The sequence below is a fragment of the Pan troglodytes genome, chromosome 22 (genome assembly GCF_028858775.2).
Source record: "Pan troglodytes isolate AG18354 chromosome 22, NHGRI_mPanTro3-v2.0_pri, whole genome shotgun sequence".
NCBI lineage: Eukaryota > Metazoa > Chordata > Mammalia > Primates > Hominidae > Pan > Pan troglodytes.
In genome coordinates, this window is record NC_072420.2 from 34101597 (window position 1) to 34119647 (window position 18051).

Sequence of the window (18051 nt, forward strand, 5' to 3'; positions counted from 1 at the left end):
ATTTCAAAACAGTTCTACAAAGAGGAAATGCAAGAATGTGGGAAGAGCAAAAGAAAAGCTCTATGTTGCAAAACCCATTTTTGCTAACGTGTCCAGTGGGCTCCCGGGACGACCTGTTTTTAAATTCTTGGTCTCCCTGCACCGCGTCCCTCCTTTGCTGCGCTAGCTTTATGACGCATCTTGGAAGAACAGGGCAGATTTAAAACCCTCTCCCAACAGGCGTCAAACGACATGGTGCAGGCTCGGGCTTGGGGAGCGGGCCTGCGGCTGCCCAGCTGCTAAAGGACTTCCTACTCGTGCACCGCCGCCGGCTCCAGGGCAAACCCCACGCCATTTAGAAATGCTGGAAGTTTCTGTCTCTCCCTCCCCCTGCTCGGAGGCCATTCCCCCCACCCCCAGAGCCCCACCTCCTCCTTCACTGGGCCCTTTCTAACTGCTTCCCCTTAAAACCCTTTTCAAAATGGGGTTGACGGGAGGCGGAGGTTGCAGTGAGCCGAGATCGCCCCACTGCACTCCAGCCTGGTGACTCCGTCTCAAAAAAAGGGGGAGGGGGGCGGGGGAGAGTTGAAAGCTTAATATGTACTTTGGGGGCTATTAAAGCAAACATTTCGACTAAAGGGGCGAATCCTCGAATTGTGCGATCAAGCACCCGAGAGGAGAGTTGCGGGGGGGTCAGGAGGGGTGTGGGCTCCAGGGAACGCCCGGGGGCCTGGGCCGGGGTCTCGCGGGGCCCTTCCGGAAGGATCGCGGCCCCCGAAAGTGGGCGTCCCGCGGGGCTCCAGTCTCCAGGACGTTCCGGGAGGCTCCGCGCTCTGGGAGGCCGGCTGCGTGGGGTCCCCGCGCTGCAGCCGCAGAGGCCCCCCAGGGCCGCGGTTCCCGGAGCGGGAAAGTCCCGCGCGGGGGCGGTGGCCTCGGGGGCGGGACGGGGCGGGGGCGGGGGCGGGGGCGGGGGCGCGGGCGGCCAAGCCGAATCCCCTCCACCGGGACGCCCCGCTGCCGCTCGGGAAGAGGCGGGCCCTGCGCGCCCTGCGCTCGCCATGGCGGTTTGGGCGGCGACGTGAGCGGCTCCGCGGACCCCGAGCGGGGCCCCGGCCGCGACCTGAGCCGCCGCCGAGCGCCCGGGGCCATGCGACCGACGCTGCTGTGGTCGCTGCTGCTGCTGCTCGGAGTCTTCGCCGCCGCCGCCGCGGCCCCGCCAGGTGAGCCGGGCCTGGGCCTCCGCGGCGGGACGCGGGCGCAGCCGCAGCATGTGGGGGCTGGGGGACTCCCGGATCGTGGGGTGGGGGGAATCTGCCGGGTGCTCAGAGTGGGTGGGAATCTGTGGGGTGCTCCTGGTGGGTGGGATATGCGGAGTGCTCAGATCAGGTGGGAACCTGCGGGTGCCCCGGGTGGGGGTCTGCGGGTTGCCCAGGGCTAGAGGGGCCCGCGGGGAGCCCGCAGCGGGGCTGGGGTGGGCGGCCAGGAGTTCCAGACAGGAGCTGGGCAGGAGCAGGAAGACGGGGGGCACCCCTCCTGGCGTCCTGGCCGCCGGGACACCCCTCTCCGGGAGAGGACACTCGGTGCCCCTCCGTGAAGCCGGTAACCTCGGCTGCGCCACCTCCCCAACCCGCGCGCCCGCGCCGGGAAAGCCAGCGTGGCCCCAGTCTCCGAATTTCTCGGAATGAACAACAGCAAATTGAATCCAGGGCTCGGGCAGGGGCCGCCTCTGCTGGCCACGGGTTCTGCAGCCTGGCGAGACTGCGCTTAGTCCCCGCCTGGAGTGCCTCCCGAAGGCCTGGCTGGAAGCTAGACTCAGTCCCTTTGTAGTAGCAGCGGTGGAGCAGGGACCAGCGTCTTGGACGGGTGACCCAGACTCAATTCCGACTTTGGCCGAGGGCATGTTTGACACTGGGTGTGAAATCTAGACAGTTCCCGCGGTCATAGAGATGGGGCAGCTGCATTCAGGCAGGGCTCAGAACTGTCCGGGTCCCTTCAGTGTTGGGGCGGAAGAGGAAGAGTGTCAACTGAGCCAGGCATTTATTTATTTTATTGTTGTTTGAGACAGGGTGTCGCTCTGTCGCCCAGGCTGAAGTGCAGTGGGCAGCATCTCAGCTACTGCAGCCTCCGCCTCCCGTGCTCAAGCGATCCTCCCACGTCAGCCTCCCAAGAAGGTGGTATTATTGGCCACGCCTGGCCAATTTTTGTATTTTTTGTAGAGAGGAGGTCTCACTATGTTGCCCAGGCTGTTCTTGTACTCCTGAGCTCCAGCAATCCACCCGCCTTGGCCTCTGAAAGCGCTGGGATTACAGGCTTGAGGCACCGTGCCCAGCTGAGCCAGGCTTTTAAAACCGGTTCTGTCCCTACCCAGAGAGCTTCTTACCTGGCGGCCTCCTTAACCTCTGACACCAGCTGACCATGCTTATGAGCCAAACATAAAAACCAAAAGAAACCCAGGCTTGGTGGCTCACGCCTGTAATCCCAGCACTTTGGGAGGCTGAGGCAGCATCATGAGGTCAGGAGTTCGAGACCAGCTTGACCAACATGGTGAAACCCCCGTCTCTGCTAAAAATACATAGCTGGGCGTGGTAGCGCCCGCCTGTAATCCCAGCTACTCAGGAGGCCGAGGCGGGAGAATCACTTGAACCCGAGAGCTGAGATCTCACCACTGCACTCCCGCCTGGGCGACAGAGCAAGACTCTGTCTCAGAAAAAAAAAAAAAAAAGAAAGAAAAAGAGGAAAAGACCTTAATGACAAATGTGTGGCTAGAACATTCTTGTGTATGTATCTGCTTTTGTTTTGCTGGGTTCTTTCCCCTGGGGAGAGTGATATCATAGGAGTCTCGAGAACTTAGAAGATTCTTCCCATTCGAAGCTATAACCTTGTGTTGTGGGTTTGTTTTTTCTACCGGCATTCCTTGCAAAGGCCCATAAGTTCCGTATCTCCTTGATCTGGGGTGCCTTGCACTTGAGGAAATTATTAACTGCTTTTCCATGGGAGTCAGACAGATGGGTTCAAATCCTGACTCTGCTTCCACTTGGCTTCACGTCTTGAGCAATCTGCGTATGCCTCCTCCCTAGGCCTCCTCCTAATGAGAGTTGATGATTGTCCTAGTGTGGGATCAGCAGGCGAGTGACTTCATGCCAGAGAGGAGTGACTAGTGGTGATCTGTGGACTGTGACTTACCTGTGATGAGTCCAGAGGTTGAAAGATGTATTTAGAAACTATAGTCTGACATTGCCACAACATCCAGGTGCCTGTCCATCTTGCTAATGATTAACTTTAATTGTATTCTACAAAAGTTTTGGTCTATGTGATATGTTGCAAAATAAAAAAATTTTAAAAAGTGAGGCCAGGCTCGGTGGCTCACACCTGTAATCCCAGCACTTTGGGAGGCTGAGGCGGGTGGATCACCTGAGGTCAGGAGTTCAAGACCAGGCTGGTCAACATGATGAAACCCCGTCTCTACCAAGAATACAAAAATTAGCGGGGCGTGATGGTACACACCTGTGTCCCAGCTACTCAGGAGGCTGAGGCAGAAGAAGCACTTAAACTCAGGAGGCATAGGTGCAGTAAGCTGAGATCACGCCACTGCACTCCAGCCTGGGCGACAAGAGCAAGACTCTATCTCAAAAAAACAAAAACAAAAACAAACAAATAAAAAAACTGGCTCCATTGATCCTTTGAAAAGTAGTAGCAGCTGGGCACGGTGGCTCATGCCTGTAATCCCATCACTTTGGGAGGCAGAGGTGAGCAGATCACCTGAGGTCAGAAGTTCCAGAGACCAGTGTGGCCAACACGTTAAAAACCCCTTCTTTACTAAAACTACGAAAATTACCCGGGCGTGGTGGTTGGCGCCTGTAATCCCAGCTACCTGGGAGGCTGAGGCAGGAGAATCACTTGAACCTGGGAGGGGAGGTTGCGGTGAGCCAAAATCAGGCAACTGCACTCCAGCCTGGGCGACAGAGCAAGACTCTGTCTCAAAAAAAAAAAGAAAGAAAAGTAGTGTAGTGCTTTAAACTAATCTCTATTTTGCAACTATTTGAACATTTTCATATTAAACAGCTTAAAAACAAACCTAATGGATATCTTCAAAAGAAACACTCTTTTAGTCAAAACACAAAGTGAAAATATTCACAATGATTATATGGCAAATGGGTGGTAGAAAGGTTTTCACACTTTCCCATAACTTACCGGTGTAATTTTGAAATTGCTTTTATGGTCAGAGAAAAAAAAAAAGTGTTGGAAACTTTTTTTTTTTTTTTTTTTTTTTTGAGATAGTATCTCTCTCCATCGCCCAGGCTGCAGTGCAGTGGCATGATCACAGCTCACTGCAGTCTCAACCTCTTGGGCTCAAGCCATCCTCCCACCTCAGCCTTCTGAGTAGCTGGGACTACACGTGCATGCCATCATACCTGGCTAATTTTTGTATTTTTTTGTAGAGATGAGGTTTCACCGTGTTTCCCAGGCTGGTTTTGAACTCCTGGGGTCAAGAGATCCACCCGCCTCAGCCTCCCAAAGTGCTAGGATTATAGATGTGAACCACCCAGCCTGGCTCCGGAAACAGATTTTTTAAAGGGAGACATAGTATCTATCCCTTAGAGTTGTGTAAGGGTAGAATATGTAAAATATGGGACCTGTGGCAATTTGTAGCCATGAGCTGTTAAGTAGTGGCCGTTTGCACTAGATAGAAAAATGTAACCAACAGCACAAGTGCAGTAAATCAACTGACCAGTTAGTTACCTGAGTGTTGAGGAATTAAGGCTTCTATTTGTAATTGTAGCAGGTGCTGCTGACTTTTTCAGGGGATTGGATATGTACTGTGCCACAGAATTTTTTATCATTATTTGCTGACTTGAACAGCCAAAGCTTCTCATATGCTTAGAGACCACCGAGAAAGACAGTAAGTCCCCAGCAACTTAAAAACCATTGCATGTGAATGTCCACTGGGTAAGCTCCTGAGTGTTCATAATCTCAGCAAGTGAAAATATCATGTAGCTGGAATGCTTTTGCCACCTTTATAAACGATCATGATAGTAACATTTATTGGTCAGACGAGATGCCAAGTGCTTTATATACATTACCTCTCTTAATTTTCTTAGCCATTCTTTCGAACTAGGTTATATCTCTATTTTACTTCCTAGAAAGTCAAACCTTTCTTGATAGGAAGAGCCAAATAATCTAGGTCAATAACTTGATGTCCAGTTGTTGTTGTTGTTTTTGAGACGGAGTCTCGCCCTGACGCCCAGGTGGGAATGCAGTGGCGCTATCTCGGCTCACTGCAACCTCTATCTCCCAGGTTCAAGCAATTCTCCTGTCTCAGCCTCCCAAGTAGCTGGGACTATAGGCACCTGCCACCATGCTTTGCTAATTTTTATATTTTTAGTAGGGATGGGGTTTCACCACGTTGGCTAGGCTGGTCTCGAACTCCTGACCTCAAGTGATCCCCGCCGCACCCCCCCCCCAACCCCCGCCGGCCTCAGCCTCCCAAAGTGTTGGGATTACAGGCATGAGCTACCATGCCTGGCCTAGTATTTCTTGAAGAGAACAATTTCCTGGTTATGGCTGAGGAATCAGAAAATGCCTTTTTATTTCTCATCTGCAAGGTGATGGAGGTGGGATCAATGATGTTCACCTAATTGACTTTCATCATAATGTCCCCGCCCCCAATAGAAAGATCCTAAAGGGTCAGTCCTTAATTATCAAGATTAAATGATTAATGTTAATTATATTTTATTTTATTATCTGTGTGTGATAAGTGTTAATCAAACTATGCTGTTAAGACCCAGGATATCCTCCTATTCTTTTTGTTTGTTTGTTTGATACGGAGTTTTGCTCTTGTTGCCCAGCTGGAGTGCAGTGGCATGGTCTTGACTCACTGCAACCTCCGCCTCCCGGGTTCAAGTGATTCTCCTGCCTCAGCCTCCCAAGTAACTGTGATTACAGTATGCACCACCGCACCCGGCTAATTTTTGTATTTTTAGTAGAGACAGGGTTTCACCACGTTGGTCAGGCTGGTCTCGAACTCCTGACCTCAAGTGATCCGCCTGCCTCAACCTCCCAAAGTGCTGAGATTACAGGCATGAGCCACTGTACCCAGTCCCTCCTATTCCTAAATATGCATAAAGTCTGAAATGCCTGGATCTGGGATAGGTAGATCAAAGGTGTTGGGATGGGTCAGGAAGGCAGAGTTTGTTCATTCACCTCTTCACCAGTTGTTAAATGGTCCTAGTGTTTGGCCCTGAGTGTATAAAAATGATTAAGACAATGAATGTAGAGAATAGTCTACTTAGAGACCTTGCATGGAGTTTCAGATTAAAGAAAAGAAGAAAAGGCCAGGTGTGGTGGCTCACGCCTGTAATCCCAGCACTTTGGGAGGCCGAGGCAGGTGGATCACTAGGTCAGGAGTTCGAGACCAGCCTGGCCAAGATGGTGAAACGCTGTCTCTACTAAAAATACAAAAATTAGCTGGGCACAGTGGTGGGTGCCTGTAATCCCAGCTACTCAGGAGGCTGAGGCAGGAGAATTGCTTGAACCCAGGAAGTGGAGGTTACAGTGAGCCTAGATCGTGCCACTACACTCTAGCCTGGGTTACAGAACAAGACTGTCTCAAAAAAAAAAAAAGAGGCCGGGCTCAGTGGCTCACACCTGTAATCCCAGCACTGTGGGAGGCCAAGGCAGGCAGATCACGAGGTCAGGAGATCAAGACCATCCTGGCTAATAATGGTGAAACCTCGTCTCTACTAAAAACACAAAAAATTAGCCAGGCGTGGTAGCAGGTGCCTGTAATCCCAGCTACTCGGGAGGCTGAGGCATGGGAATTGCTTGAACCTGGGAGGTGGAGGTTGCAGTAAGCCGAGATCACGCCACTGCGACACTGCACTCCAGCCTGGGGGACAGAGTGAGACTCTGTCTCAAAAGAAAAAAAGAAAAAGCAATATGCAAAATTATGTAGGTCCAAAATAAAATAGGATAGAGTTTATGGTATTTTAGCGAGTGGTGGTGATTGGTCTGGGATAAGATCTTGAAGGATTTTCAGCTTACTCAAGTCTGAACTCTACCCTCTATGCCAGGAATCGGCAAAGTTTTTCTGTAAAGAACTAGACAGTATGCACTCAGATGGTTACAGAAGTTTGATTAAATGGCTGATTTCTGAATTAGGTATGGCGCTTGAGACTCTGCCTAGGGAGAGTGCTCAGGTCATGCTTATATGTGAAAATGTGTCGTTATTTTTTCCTCTTGCTCTCGCACATGTCCCTTGGTTTCCTAAGCTGAGGTTTTGAAAATGAAATTTTGACAGTTGAGCCAAAATGCCCTCTATAAGCACGTGTATTTCCTTCTTTAAAGAATTCCCTCTCAGGAATAAGAACAGTTGTTCTCTAATGTATTGTAAGATTTGGGGTTCGACCATTAACGCATTAGTCCAGTTCAATAAGCTTCATTTTTTTTGTTGGTAGCAGGGTCCATTTTATGGGCGAACATACCAGTAAGTTCCTTGCCTTCGGGGAAGTTTAAGTTTATTAAAAGCAGTTACAGATATATTACAGATGTATTATACAGGAGGTTTCTCAAGAGGCAAGAAGGTTCAGCAAGTTCATTGTCTTAATTACAATAATTTTTTTTTTTTTTTTTTTTTTTTGAGACAGAGTCTCTCTCTGTCACCCAAGCTGGAGTGCAGTGGTGCAATCTCGGCTCACTGCAGCCTCCACCTCCCAGGTTCAAGTAAATTCTCTGGCTCAGCCTCCCAAGTAGCTTGGATTACAGGCACCCACCACCATGCCTGGCTAATTTTTATATTTTTAGTAAAGATGGGGTTTCACCATCTTGGCCAGGCTGGTCTTGAACTCCTGACCTCATGATCCACCCACCTTGGCCTCCCAAAGTGCTGAGATTACAGGCGTGAGCCACTGCGGCCAGCCTACAACAATTTTTTTTTTTTTTTTTTTGAGACAGAGTCTCGCTCTGTCGCCCAAGCTGGAGTGCAGTGGCGTGATCTCAGCTCATTGCAACCTCCACCTGCCGGGTTCAAATGATTCTTGTGCTTCAGCCTCCCAAGTAGCTGGAAATGCAGGTGTGCACCACTGTGCCTGGCTAATTGTTGTATTTTTAGTACAGACGGGGTTTCACCATGTTGGCCAGGCTGGTTTCAAACTCCCAAACTCAGGTGATCCGCCTACCTCAGCCTCCCTAAGTGCTGGGATTACAGGCGTGAGCCACTGCGCCCATCCAATTAGAATAACTTTTTACATGTTGTATTTTTAAAATTCATAACTCATAATCTAAAATTTATGCTCAGCACAGCTAACTTTGGAGACCTACCAAGAATGGTGCAATGATTCAGCAGCTACTCATGGTAAGACAAGAGTATCTAGGTGTAACCTGTATGAAACCTGCATCTCACAACCACTGCTCCTTCTCCCCAGCCTTCCAGCCCTGGTGTTTCCCATCGGGGGCCATGTGGCCTGGAACACAGAGGCTGGGCTGCCCAAGGACAGGCCCCCTGACCTGCAAAAAGGACAGTCTTATCACAGATGTGCAATCCTTGGCACTTCCCTGTGGCGTCTGCAGTTCTGAGACTGATTTTCTTCTATAAATGTGAAAAGATAGGGGATGATAGGAAACTCGGATATAAGGCAGAACAATGTTGCTTGGGCCATCTCTTACACCTCAGTGAAACGGAAAATGAAGGAAATGGAAAGCTGGCATGGGAACCCCGACTTATACAGTGATGCCCTTTTGCTGTTCCACGCGTCACTTGGGGTGGAAGCCCTTCCTTGTCCCCTCGCCACCCACCCCGGAGCCCCTTGGTGCTTCCTTTCTCAACTGAATGCTTAGACTGGGGAACTAGAGGTGCCCGGAAAGGGAGGTCGGGAAGAAGAGACTATTCCTGTTGGTTCCTCCCCAGAGATGGGAGATGGTGAACTGGCGTGTGGAGGGCGGAATAATGGTCCCCAAAGATGTCCACGCCCTCATCCTCAAGAGTCCGTGAACCTGGGAATGTGCTGCCTGACGTACAAAAGGGACTTTGCAGATGTAAGTTAAGAGCCCTGATGTGGGGAGATTGTCTTGCATTGTTGGGCCAAGTGGCCTTATAATACCACCACAGGGTCCCCAAAAGATGGAGCAGAGGCAGAAGGTTCAGTACCAGGGAGACAAGAAGGATGCGGCCAACCTTGCTGGAGAAAGGTGCCCTGAGCCAAAGAATGGGAGTGGCCTCTAGAAGCTGGGGAAGGCAAGGAAATGGATTCTCCCTGGAGGCTCGAGAAGGACCCCAGCCCTGCTGATAACTTGACTTTAGTCAGTGAGACTGACTTTAAACTTCTGACCAGCAGAACTATAAGAAAATAAATTTAGATGTGATTTTTTTAAATTTATTTATTTTTAGAGATGGGGGGATCTCGCTATGTTGGCCAGGCTAGAGTGCAATGATTATTCACAGGCATGATCATAGCACATGCACTACAGCCTCGAACTCCTGGGCTCCAGTGATCCTCCCGCCTCAGCCCCTTGTTGAGCAGCTGGGACTACAGGTGCGCACCACCACGCCCAGCTAAATCTGGGTTGTGTGGAGTCACTAGGTTAGTGATCATGTGTTACAGTGATAAGAAGAACCTAATACAGGAAATAAAAGGAGTTGTCAGATTGTTTGAATGCCCAACCCTAAGCAGACACTCACCCTGTTCCTGGAAAGAGCCGGGTCCAGCTGCGTTTTCTCATGGCCCAATAACAAGAAGCAGACAAACTAGGAAGAAAGAGAATTTATTGCTGTAACAGGAAGGTCGGAGATAATCCGACCAGACCAACTCAAAGTGTTTGATTTTCTTTGTGCTTACATAGGTTTGGGTTATGTGCCTATGTGTGGTATTGCACTAAGTCTATGAGTAACTAATTTTGTTTCAACTAGAAAGTCAGAGGCCAGAAAAGTGCTTTCTAAGTCTAATCAAGCTGTGAGGTCCCCGATACCTTCAAGGCCTGTCTCCTAAATTCTATTTAATGAGGACTGTAGTACCAGAGCATTTATTTATTTATTTATTTTTGAGACGGAGTGCCGCTCTGTCGCCCAGGCTGGAGCGCAGTGGTGCAATCTTGGCTTGCTGCAACGTCCGCCTCCCGGGTTCAAGCGATTCTCCTGCCTCAGCCTCCCAGGTCGCTGGGACTACAGGTGTGTGCCACCACGCCTGGCTAATTTTTCTATTTTTAGTAGAGACAGGGTTTCACCATGTTGGCCAGGCTGGCCTCGAACTCCTGACCTCAGGTGATCCACCACCTCACGTCCCAAAGTGCTGGGATTTTAGGCATGAGCCACTGTGCCCGGCCAGGAGTTTATTTCTATCTTATCTCATTTACAGTTTGGTCCGGAGAGCTGCCTTAGACTCTCCAATAAATCTATTCAAACAGCTGCCTCTGTTATCTTGACTTGCTCCAGGTTTGGAAGAAGCCTGTGTAGGATCTGTGTTTCATTTCTGGCTTTGATGTCTGGGTGTCAGTTTCCCTGGGGTTAATTATTAGCTTAATGTGAAGGCAGCATTGTGGAAATTTCTCTGCATAGTTCGGGTGCTATTCAGATCTGTCTGTGTGACTGTCACGCAGGCCTCTCTGTGTGACTGTGAGGGAGCATTGACCTGCCACCACCCCCCTCTGGAAGCATCCAGTCCCCAACTGGCTTTGGGCATTGCTAGGTCATAGCAGCCACAGCACACCTGGTGGGCCTGCCTCTTGCCACGCAGCTTTACCTGTCTGCCTTCGGCCCAGGATGTCATGAGGCCTGCTGTGTGTCAGGAGAAGTGTTGTTAGCTGGTTGGGTGAAGGTCACCCAGAGCTCATAGGTGTGGAGGGGAGGGGCATCCTATAACTAAACAAATGGCCGCAGACTTGGCAATTCATCTTTCAGAAGAAGAGCCAGTGGTCAGGCTGTCAGCTGATCTCTTTGAGGTTGAGCGCATTTACCGAAAATGTGTGGCTTGAATTTCCTGCTTTGAATTTTGGAACAGCATGTTTTTCAAACCTTTCTTCCACCTTCTGGGCATTTCTTATTAATCTTTTTGGTCAAAAGCCTTATCTTGATTATGTTTTCTTTCTAAGACAAAAGGCTCCCTGTGAAGTACCTGCTTGGGAAAGGGAGGAGTTGTGGCTGTTTCTTCCAGGTCCCCGAAGGCTCCCTGTGAAGTACCTGCTTGGGAAAGGGAGAGGTTGTGGTTGTTTCTTCCAGGTCACCCCAAAGAGAGGGATTCTGATATTGGTGGTGTTTCCAGGGGAGTATATTCTTTCTCTGTTTATTGCCCCCTAACCTTTTTTTTTTTTTTTTTTTTTGGAGACAGAGTCTGTCTCTGTCGCCCAGACTGGAGTGCAATGGTGCGATCTCAGCTCCCTGCAACCTCTGCCTCCTGGGTTCAAGCGATTCTCCTGCCTCAGCCTCCCGAGTAGCTGGGATTACAGGCGCTCGCCACCACACCTGGCTAACTTTTATATTTTTAGTAGAGACAGAGTTTTGCCATGTTGGCCACACTGGTCTCAAACTCCTGACCTCAAGTGATCTGCCTTCCTTGGCCTCCCACAGGGCTGGGATTATAGGTGTGAGCCACTGAGCTCGGGCCGTGTTGTCCTCTAAGTTTAATGTGTGTGAGAAGCAGCTGGAAAGCTTGTTTAAAATGCAGATTTCCTGGGGGCCTCAGGACCTGCACTTTAACCAGCACCCCCGTGATTGCGATGCTGGGGGTCCTTGAGAGACAACAACTCTGATGGTGCCCAGAAGTCGGCGCTCCTTGCCCTCCCCTGCAGCTTGGGCTTTGCGTACCTGATTTAGGATGTTTGTGTGTTTGTGCGTATGTAGTGTGTGCACGTGTGCACGTATTTGCGGACATTTACCAGACACTTCCTTGGTACTAAATCTGAAGCTAACGCATGTCACATGATCACCACGTTAATCTTCGCCACAGCCCTGTGGGTGTATCATTATTGACCCCTTATTCCTGAAAAAGAAAACTCAAGCTCAGACAGGTGAAGTGACCTGCCCCGAGCCTAATGCAGTTACTAATGGTAGAACTGGGACCCCAGTCCGGCCAGACTCCAGGGCCCAGGACCTGTTCGTAACAACTGGGACCTGCAGGTGGAAAGGCTGCCCCAGGCGCCTCTTTTCTTTTTGTGCTGCCTGTACCAGTAGGGCCATCTTTGTAGCCAAAAGTCGGGGGTGTGGGGCCATGCCCAGGGGGACCTGGTAATGCCATTTCTGCACTTTGACAAAAACTGAGTTGTATGAATGACTTAGATAATGGACATTGAAACATTTTTGTAATTATTTCCCTCTCTCTCCTCCCTTCCTCCCTCTTCTTTTTCTCTGTCCCCCTCAAGACCCTCTTTCCCAGCTGCCCGCTCCTCAGCACCCGAAGATTCGCCTGTACAACGCAGAGCAGGTCCTGAGTTGGGAGCCAGTGGCCCTGAGCAATAGCACGAGGCCTGTTGTCTACCGAGTGCAGTTTAAATAGTAAGCCGGTATTTCTGTTGGATCCTTGCTGGGAGCTGTGGGGGCATCGTGCTGAACCCTGGAGCCACATACTAGTCCCTGCCTCTGTGCAGGGTTTGTTATCAAACCCGTGGGAAGCACATCGTTCTTGGAGCTTGTAAAATCTCTGAGGACAGAGGTTTCACAGCCTCCCACTCATCTGAAGGCTTAAACTACACTGGCAGTCAGGACTCCGCTGTCTTAACCACACGGGTTCTTGCTTTGGTGGAAAGTTCATTCTTTCGCTGGTTTCAGGAGAAAGGTAAAAATAGGCTTCCGCCATGGAAGAGCAGGAGGCAGCTTTTAGTCTTCATCTTCGGGCTTAAAAATCGGATTGATTTAACCTTATAGACCAAATATGGCCTGATCAGAAATTTGTTTGGTTAATTACAATGAATTCTGACCTTCTCAACTGGTTTTCCATTTTGCATATTATCCTGGCTCTTTCATCTGTCTCTTGCCTCTTCAAGCTTTTGCAGAATTGGCCATCACTTGATTTGCAATATAAATACATATAGAAAGAGGGCAAAGTCCACATCCTTTGTTATTTTTTGTTTACGTTGTTAAGTAGGTTAATTGAAGAGTAAGGTGAAGTTATTGGCTAAGTCATTTTGTACTATTTGGTAAACCAAATGTAAAGACATGATGATGTCCAGTGCTTGTGAGATGGGACTGGTTCATATGTGTCCACCTGATGCTGTTTGCAGAATCAATTAGCATAGCCCTTTCAAAGAGGAATTCTACCAGACATTTGAAGTCATGGAAATGTCCATAGTAGTTTTCCAATGTGTGTGTGTGTGTGTGCGCGTGTGCATGTGTGTCTGTTTGTTGTTGTTGTTTTGAAACAGAGTTTCCCTCTATCGCCCAGGCTGGAGGGCAACGGCATGATCTCAGCTCACTGCAACTTCCACCTCCTGGGTTCAAGTGATTCTCATGCCTCCTGAGTAGCTGGGACTACAGGCATGAGCTATCACGGCTGGCTAATAGGTATATTTTTAGTAGAGATGGGGTTTTGCCATGTTGGCCAGGCTGGTCTCAAATGCCTGGCCCCATCCTCAAGTGATCTGCCCGCCTGGGCCTCCCAAAGTGCTGGGATTGCAGGCGTGAGCCACCGTGCCCAGCCTTCATAGTAGTTTTATCCTACACAGATAATTCAACCCCCCATCAAAAAAAAGAGAGACAAAAACTATAATCATGAAGAGATACATGGAAGTGTATATTCATATCCATCAGTAGGAAAGTGACCAATTTTAGCCTGCTAACTTACGCTTGAACACTAAACCACAGACAGCCAATAGAAAGGATAATTAGATGTCATCTGGTAGAAATTGCAACTCTGTAAACTTTGGCATGTATTTGTATTTTTTATTTCTTATTTTTGTTACTTAAAAAATTTTTTTATTCACTTTTATACTGAAAAGTTGCAAGTGGTATGTATTTATTGTCAAGAATAGAAAGGGGCCGATCATGGTGGCTCACACCTGTAAAAGAATAGAAAAGTAGGCCAGGCATGGTGGCTCACGCCTGTAATCCCAGCACTTTGGGAGGCCAAGACGGGCGGATCACGAGGTGAGGAGATCGAGACCATCCTGGCTAACACGCTGAAACCCTGTCTCTACTAAAAATACAAAAAATTAGCTGGGTGTAGTGGCGGGCGCCTGTAGTCCCAGCTACTTGGGAGGCTGAGGCAGGAGAATGGCGTGAACCCGGGAGGCAGAGCTTGCAGTGAACCGAGATCGTGCCACTGCACTCCAGGCTGGGCGACAGAGCGAGACTCCATCTCAAAAAAAAAAAAAGAATAGAAAAGTAATGTGGAAAAATGACAGGCAATTGATTTGTTAGAGGAGTAGGTTTCCAGGTAACTTGTTTTTCTTTTTTTTTTTTTTTTTTTTTTGAGACAAAGTCTCTGCACCCAGGCTGAAATGCAGTGGCACGATCTTGGCTCACTCGACCTCCACCTCCCAGGTTCAAGCAATTCTTATACCTCAGCCTTCTGTGTAGCTGGGATTACAAGTGTGCACCACCCCACCCGGTTCAGATAACTTCTTTTTTTTTTTTTTTTTTTTTTTTTTTTGAGACAAGGTCTCACTCTGTCCCCCAGGCTGGAGTGCAGTGGCATGATCATGGCTCAATGCAGCCTCAATTTCCTGGCTCAAGAGATCCTCCTACTTCAGCCTCCCAAGTAGCTGGGACTATGGGCGCACACCACTGTACCCAGCTAATTTTTAATTTTTTGAAGAGATGGGGTTTTGCCATGTTGCCCAGGCTGGCCTCGAACTCCTGGGCTCAAGTGATCCACCCACCTCAACCTCCCAAAGTGCTGGGATTACAGGCATGAGCCATCACACTGGCCTTTCTTATTTGTTTTTAAATGTCCGTTGTAACAGTATTTGCTTAATAGAAACAGGTGCTAAACTGAGGTTTGAGAGTTATCTCTAAATCACATTGATCTGTTCCTCCAGTAGTTATAAATTACGAACATTAAGTTACCTGTAATTAATGGAGCAATTCACCAGAGCAGGCTACACAATTTGCAAGACCCAGTGCAAAATGAAAATGTGAGACCCTTTATTTAAAAAGTATTAAGAATTTCAAGATGGCAACCGCAGAGCATCAAATGAAGTGCCTTTCTAAGAACGGGCTTGATGTGAGCGCACAGGTCACGTGTCAGGAAGTTGGCCCTACCCTCAGCATTCAGCAAACATTATACCCTAGAGCTAAACAAGAAGCTTGTTGTGAGAGTCACGGCTGATGTATTGACTTAGCCTTGACGCTGATTTATGGGCTCCTTGGCCTTGAACAAGGAAGTACGTTTACTGGTTTTCAGAGGAGATGCTTCTAAAAATAGGATAAAACGTTATTGCATTTTTTAAAAAAAACCTTTGATAGAGTTTCATATGATAAACTAACCTGTTTCACTTTGTCTTCTTTTCAAAAAGCATTTTATAGATATTTTCTCAGGGATAAAGGTTGGTTTTATTTTTTATTTTTATTTATTTATTTATTTATTTATTTTGAGACAGAGTCTCGCTCTGTCATCCAGGCTGGAGTGCAGTGGCGTGATCTCAGCTGACTGCAACTTTCGGCTCACTGCAACCTGCGGCTCACTGCAGCCTCCGCCTTGTGGGTTCAAGTGATTCTCCTGCCTCAGACTCCTGAGTAGCTGGGATTACAGGCACCCACCACTACGCCCGGCTGATTTTTATATTTTTGGTAGAGACAGCTTTTCACCATGTTGGCCAGGCTGGTCTGGAACTCCTGACCTCAGGTGATCCGCCCACCTAGCCTCCCAAAGTGCTGGAATTATAGGTGTAAGCCGTCACGCCCAGCCTAGAGGTTGGTTTTAGTAAAAGAAACATAGGTTAGGGTACATGTGAATATTCCTGTTAGAAAAAGGTGAAATCGGGGATGATTTCTTTTTCTTTTTCAGTTTGTAGATTTGATAATGGAAGAGGGCCTTTGCATTTGTTTTTAGATACTTTGTTTTAGATACAAACATGTGTTTGGGACTTTTTATTAGTTTTGAGGCTTGTGAGACTTAAATTTCCACCGTGTTTCTCTACAATAAAGCATTGCTATGATTAAAAATGAAGATGCCTTTGTTTTTTGACAGAGTATCAAGACCAAAATTACATGGAGCACTTGATGGGAGAATTTCAAGTCTAGATCATGGGTGGCAGGCAGTGGCTGCAGGCAGTGGCTGCAGGCTGTTTGGCTCCCAGTGTGTAATTTTTTTTTTCTTCAATTTGTTGCCAACATTAAGAAATCTGGACTTTTCACTTAGAAAAAAATAATAATAAATAACAGGAAAAAAAAAACCCAATCCTGATGTCAGTTTTCCTTGAAAATGCAAACAGTCGGGCAGCGAGGCCCCTTCCAGATCACGCCTCCTGGTCTACTGCCAGCCCCTCTCTCAGACCTACCCAGCCCTGTCTTCTCAAACATTTGTTTTTCATTTTCTTCTGATTTTAATAGCAATCCATGTTCTTTATAGAAAATCTGGACAATCTAGAAAAGTAGAAGAAAATAAAATAACCTGTTGTTCTACACTCTAAGAATAATCACTATTCTCATTTTATTTTACTTTTTATTTTATCTTATTTATTTATTTGAGACAGAGTCTTACTCTGTTGCCCAGGCTGGACTGCAGTGGCGTGATCTCAGCTCACTGAAACCTCCGCCGCCTGGGTTCAAGTGATTGTCCTGCCTCAGCCTTCCAAGTAGCTGGGATTACAGGCGCCCGCCACCATGCCTGGCTAATTTTTTTGTATTTTTAGTAGAGATGTGGTTTCACCATGTTAGCTAGGCTGGTTTCGAACTCCTGACCTGAAGTGATCTGCCCGCCTCAGCCTCCCAAAGTGCTGGAATTACAGGTGTGAGCCACTGCACCCGGCCATTATTCTCATTTTAGACTTTTTTTTCTAAATTCGTTCTCTTGTTTGAAAATTGTGTGTGTGTGTGTGTGTGTGTGTGTGTGTGTGTGTGTGTGTGTAAACCAAACCAGACTGGGGTCACACTTCTGGGGTCTATTTCCTTTTTTAATTTGATGTAGTTAAATGTGAGCATTTTTTCATGTAATTATTTCTGTGTGGACATTGTATGTTTCATTATGTGACATATCACATGTGTTGTATTTAACTTTTCCCCACTCATGGGCGTAGACAGTTGGCAGCTTGTGCCTGTCCTAAGTCATGACCTCGTACATGAATCATATCTGGTTATTTTCTTACACTTCTAGAAGACAGGTTGCTGGGTCAAAGGGGATGGACTTACTTAACGTTTTTGTGAGTGACCTCACAAAGGCTGGACATAGCTCTTGAGTCCCAGGGACAGGCTGAGCCCCGGCAGTGGCAGGGGTGTGGGGGAGCAGGCCCCGCACTGCATTTGAGGAAGAGCCGTGCATGTTGCTCTTGGAGGAGGAGGAGCGGGGCGGTTAGAGGGTCTTTAGGTATCTGTCTACCTTGAAAAAGAAACCACTCACCTCTTCCAGAGCACGCCCCTCACCCCCGACCTGAGAGGAGAGGCTCGTGGTTTGCGATTCCTCTCCCCATTAGGGTCTGTCACCCTGGGGCTGGGTAGTAGGTATCTATGGCGGGTGTCTTCATGGAAGCCCTGGCCACGCATCTTGAAGTGGCTTTCATCTTGTCCCTTGCAACTTAAGCGGAAGATGCATCTTGGAGAGGGTCGGAGGTACAGTTAGAAGCATGTGTGGTACGTGAAAGCCGGTGGCCGTGGGGATACAGAGGGGTCTCCAGTCTCGTCTCCTGTCTCCCATGGCCTTGCTTTCTGGGCCATAGTTGCTGTTGTAGGGGGATACTGTCTGCTGCCCCTACTCAGGCTCCCAGCAGCCACCTCCTTGGCCTTTCTGAAGTCTGTCACCTAAGGCAAAGAGGTCAGAGCTGGGGACTAGAGTCCCACGTGGGAGTGTGGCATTGGGACTCTGGGAAAGGCACTGTCATTCACAAGGATGTGTGGCCATGTATTTGGCAAGGTTTTCATATGGGTGAGACAAATCCTCTTTGAATGGGCAGCTATGGGTGGAAAGAAACTCCGCACCAGCAGGAAGCAGGACTGGA

The 18051-nt window shown here is 48.5% G+C and overlaps 1 protein-coding gene across 12 annotated transcripts in view; it reads left to right on the forward strand.

The window, feature by feature from the left end:
• Positions 1-451: 451 nt before the first annotated feature.
• The window catches only part of IFNGR2 (interferon gamma receptor 2), a 34551-nt gene continuing 16951 nt past the window's right edge, over positions 452-18051 (forward strand). Inside the window, exons 1-5 of one of the 12 annotated variants that reach the window (XM_063803755.1) lie at positions 988-1199; positions 2045-2150; positions 8278-8329; positions 8882-9009; positions 12325-12457. In XM_063803755.1, the coding sequence (XP_063659825.1) occupies positions 8934-9009; positions 12325-12457 (209 nt within the window). In that variant the 5' untranslated portion in view covers positions 988-1199; positions 2045-2150; positions 8278-8329; positions 8882-8933. Of the gene's footprint in view, positions 1200-2044; positions 2757-2985; positions 3105-8272; positions 8330-8881; positions 9014-12324; positions 12458-18051 lie in introns of those variants that run through there. The other 11 variants (XM_063803754.1, XM_063803753.1, XM_054675161.1 and 8 more) reach the window with 11 other exon arrangements.